We start from the raw sequence: 4,660 nt of genomic DNA on the forward strand, positions 1-4,660 counted from the left end.
CTCAGCAGTTAAGAGCACTGACTGCTCTTGTAGAGGACCTGGGTTCGATTCCCAGCACCCACATGGCGGCTATGAACTCCAGTTCCAGGGGAATCTGAAGCCCTCTTCTGACCTCCGCGGCATTGCAGGACACGGATGCACTCACATACATGCAGGCAATACACTCATACACATAAAATAAAAATAATAAAATATAATATATATATACATATTGTTATTTTCATTGTGTGAGTATATTGCCTGCATGTATGTAAGTACACCTGTGTCGTGCAGTGCCTCGGAGGTCAGAAAGAGGGCATTGGATCCTGTGGAACTGGAGTTATGGACAGTTGTTATCCACCATGTGGGTGCCGGGAACTGAACCTGGGTCCTCTGCAAGAGCATCCAGTGCTCTTAACTGCTGAGCTATCTCTTCAGCCCCTAAGTGCTTCTTTTTTAAAAGATATATTTTTTTGCCGGGCATGGTGCCACACACCTTTAATCCCAGCACTCAGGAGGCAGAGACACTCAGATCTCTGTGAGTTCAAGGCCAGCCTGGTCTCCGTAGCGAATCCAGGCCAGCTGTGACTACAGGGAAACACTGTCTCAAAAAGACCAAAAGAAAAAAAAAAAAGAAAAGATGTATTTTTATTTATATGTGTGTGTCTATGTGGTGTATGTATATCACATGTGTGTAGGTGCTCATGGAGGCCAGAAGAAGGTTTCAGATCCCCTAGAGCTGGAGTTAGAGGTACATGTGAGCTGCCTGATATGGGTGCCAGGTACCAAACCCTGGTCCTTTGGAAAAGAAGCAAGCACCGTGAATCTCCAGCCCTACTTAGTGTTGTAACTCTACCATGGCTAGGGGAGGTTCTCTGGTCTTGTCTGCTTGGTGTCCAAATGCCTCCTGCATCTGGATTGGCATCTCCTGATTTTATCTTTGTCCTTTCTGACTGTTCCAATTCCTCCCCCTTGTCTTCAAGCTCAAATGGAATTATGTCCTCTCCGTCCTGTTAGTGAGGCTTTCCACAGAGCTTTTTAGTCGATGCACTGTGTGTTTCATTTCCAGCTTTTAAGATCGGTCTTTGGTCAGTGTTTCTGTCGCCACTGAATTCCTCTTTGTTACCCTGTGTGGCTTCCTCTTTTGAGTCATCTGCTCATGTTCGCCATCAGCTCATTTTCTTCTCTTATTTGAACATGATTATAATCATTCTTTTGAGTTCTCTGGCATTTCTCTGACTCACTCCTCCTGGATGTCATTACTGAGGAATTAGTACTTTATGGAGAATTTGTATTGTCTTAATTTTTGTGTTTCTTATGTTATTCCACTGAGGTTATTTCATTGCTTGAGTTTTTTTTAATTTTTAATTTATTTTTACCGTGCAAACTTTTTATGTAGATGGTGAGGATAGAACTCAGATTGACATGTTTCATACATTTGCATGGGAAGCACTTTACCAACAAGCTCTCTCTCCAGCCTCTATTTTTGTTTGTTGTTCATTTTGTTTGAGACAGAGTCTCGCTATGTAGCTCAGCCGCCTTGAATTCACTTCATCTCAGCCTCAGTCTGAGCCTCCCTGGTACTGGGATTCCAAGAATGCCCCACCATGCTGGGCTTTTAATGTGGTTTTTGTTGTTTATTTCTTGTGACAGAGTTGATAGCCCAGACTGGCCTCAAACTCCCAACTCGCAATATAACCCAAGATTGTCTTGAACTCTTTTTTTTTGAGACAGGGTCTCCCTGTAGTCCCAGCTGCCCTGAACTCACAACGTAGACCAGGCTGGCTTTGAACTCACAGAGATCTGCCTGCCTCTGCCTCCCGAGTGCTGGGACTAAAGGCGTGTGCCACCACACCCTTTCGATTGTCTTGAACTCATCATCTTCTGTCTCTACCTCTCAAATGCTGGGATTAAAGGTGCAATCCTTTTATAAACAAGGACATTCTTCTACATAATGCTACAAAATCGGAGAATATGATACATCAAATTCCCATACTCTGTTTTAATTCATGTGGGGTTCTATAACAAAATTCTGCAATCTAGCTCATTTATAGACAACAAAAAAGTTTATTTCTGGAGTTCAGATGTCAACGAGCGAAGGAATGGCACCTTCTATGTCTGCTGAGGCCCAGCTTCTGTTTCATCGAAGGCAACTTCCACCTACGTCAAGTGGTGAAAAGGTACAAGGCAACTCTCTGGGCCTTTTTTTACTCAATTCATTCTCTTTGTTATCGGTTAATATTTGGGGGACGCACTATAATAGTACTTAACTCCTCCTTTTTTGTGGGGGGAGGGCGTGGGCAGGTTTGAGACAGGCTCTCACTATGTAGACCAGGCTGACCTTGAACCTGTGATAATATGCCTGTCTCTGCTTCCCCAGTGCTAGGGTTATAGGCATGCACCACTATGCCTAGGCAAGATGTTGCTCATATGACACTTCCAGTTTATTAGTTTTTGGTATGAGAATTAATGCACAGATTCAATTTCATTCGATGGGAATTATGATTAGCATGCTGATATTCAGGTTGCCCCAGATTTGGCCATCTTTAGGCTGATTATAGGAATAATATAATATAATATAATTTTAGGAATAGTATAATAATATTCCTTGCCCCATCTTGTCTTTTGTCTGCCCTAGCCTTTCTACCAACCATTTCTCTAGGGAACTCTGTTCACTTTATGAAATAAGGCACTTAGAGACTGTGATCTGGGTGTTAAATGTGCCTCTTGGGCTGAAGAGATGGCTCAGCAGTTAAGAGCACTGGCTACTCTTGCAGGTTCAATTCCCAGCACCCACACGGTGGCTAACAATTGTTCGTAACTCCAGTTACAGGGGATCTGACACCCTCTTCTCACCTCCACAGGCATTGCATGACTTGGGTGTACTTACATACATACACTCATATGCATAAAAAAAGTTTTTTTAAAGCAATAAAATATTTTTTAAGTGTGCCTTTTGCCACCGAGATTCCTAGTTCCCATGATGAACAGAGCTAGAAAATATATGTAGGCATGCCGTACTTGTGTGTACTTTTTGAGCCATGAGTTCCTGTCAATGTCTTTGATTCTAGTTCAACACCAAAGGATTTGTTTTCATGTTCTCCCCTTCCATACCTGCACCCCCTTTCTCCCACAATAAGAAATCTGTCCATTGTACTCAATATGTTTTATTTTATTTCCTTCTTTGGCCTGTCTGCATCCCTTCACCTTTTGCAGCCCTTTGTGGTCACTCTCTTTACCTTGTTAACAACTTTCCTTACCCAAGTACACAGACCACCTACCTTGTCTCACTTAATGGCTTTAGACTTAATGGGTTTTGAGGAAGAGAAAAGGAAAAAGGGATAAGTGGTTTTGTTTGGTTATTGTTTGCTGTGCTGCAGATCAAACCAAGGGATCTATGGGTGCCAGGCAAGTGCTCTGTCCCTCAGCTTTTGAGCTCTTATAAAAATATATGAAAAGTAGATATGATGATATAATCTGTTTAGCCCATAAAATTTTTAAATTAATTTTTAAGTTAGCATGCAAAGTATTGGGTTTTATTACGGCAGGCAGTCTCATACATATGTGTTTATGCATCCTTCCACCTTGCTCTGATTCACCCTCTCTGCCATCCCTCTGCCCCATCTCTTGCTGGTATCCTTTCTTCTCCCAATACCTTTTAGTGGTTTTTTTTTTTTAATTTAAATGTTTGTTTTGTATGTGACAGAGCGAGTGTGGGCATGAAAGCACATGTAAGAATATTATGGTCCTGGTGTGAAGGTCAGAGCACAGTTTATATGAGTCCCATGGATTGAACTCAGGTTGTTGGGCTTGGCAACACCACTGAGCCATTCCTCCCCACCCTGTTTAGCTTCTTAAGGAACTACCAAGTAGAGCCTTTTATTGAGAGATCTTTATGATTGGTGGTTTTGCCTTTTGTAATAAATAGACTTAACAAATTTGAGTTCAGAACACAATTGAATAAAAGGTACAGAGTTCCACTGTGCTGTCCCCCAAGTGCAGCTGTACACACGCCTACCTCCCCAATCCTGCTCGGGAGTTATATTTGATACGCCTGCACATTCAAGGCTCTTTAGGGCTCACTCTCAGTGTTGTGTGCTCTACTGGTCTTAGCAAGTGAGCTGTGATAGGTGCCCACAATGAGTTTTTGAAATGCGTGTTGTTAATAAGTTAAAGACTGCTTATTTGTATGGTTATATAATTGATGAATTTAAACTAAGTAAAAATAGTTGTAATAAAAAGCAGGATAAAATCATTCAGGTGAAATCTCTTTATAAGGCTGAGTCTTAAGTATATGTTCTGGGATTAGACATTTAATATATTTTTAATTTTAAAAATATTTATTTTTATTTTATGTATATGAGCATATTGCCTGCATGTGTGTAAGTGTACCTGTGTTGTTCAGTGCCCTCAGAGGTCAGAAGAAGGTGTCAGATCCCCTGGAACTAGAGTTACAGATGGTTGTTAGCCGCCATATGAGTACTGGGAATTGAACCAGGTCCTCTGCAAGAGCAGTTAGTGCTCTTAACCACTGAGCCATTTCTCCAGCCTAAAGACCCAATTTTTATCCATATCTCCCTTATTAAGGCCTGTTACCTACTATTCTTCTCCTTCAGGTTATTTCTTTTCCTTTACCTCACTGTTTCCTTACCCTTGTCCTGGTTCCTGCAGTTATGTCTGT

At 41.6% G+C, this 4,660-nt stretch overlaps 1 protein-coding gene across 1 annotated transcript in view; it reads left to right on the forward strand.

The window, feature by feature from the left end:
* Lmln (leishmanolysin like peptidase) overlaps positions 1-4,660 on the forward strand; it is a gene marked incomplete in the record, with an annotated part of 84,584 nt that overhangs the window by 71,850 nt on the left and 8,074 nt on the right. The window contains 1 exon segment of the mRNA XM_029566175.1: positions 2,034-2,159. Within this exon segment, the coding sequence (XP_029422035.1) occupies positions 2,034-2,159 (126 nt within the window).

Source organism: Nannospalax galili, unplaced genomic scaffold, assembly GCF_000622305.1.
Source record: "Nannospalax galili isolate Female #2095 unplaced genomic scaffold, S.galili_v1.0 scaffold598, whole genome shotgun sequence".
Taxonomy (NCBI): Eukaryota; Metazoa; Chordata; class Mammalia; order Rodentia; family Spalacidae; genus Nannospalax; species Nannospalax galili.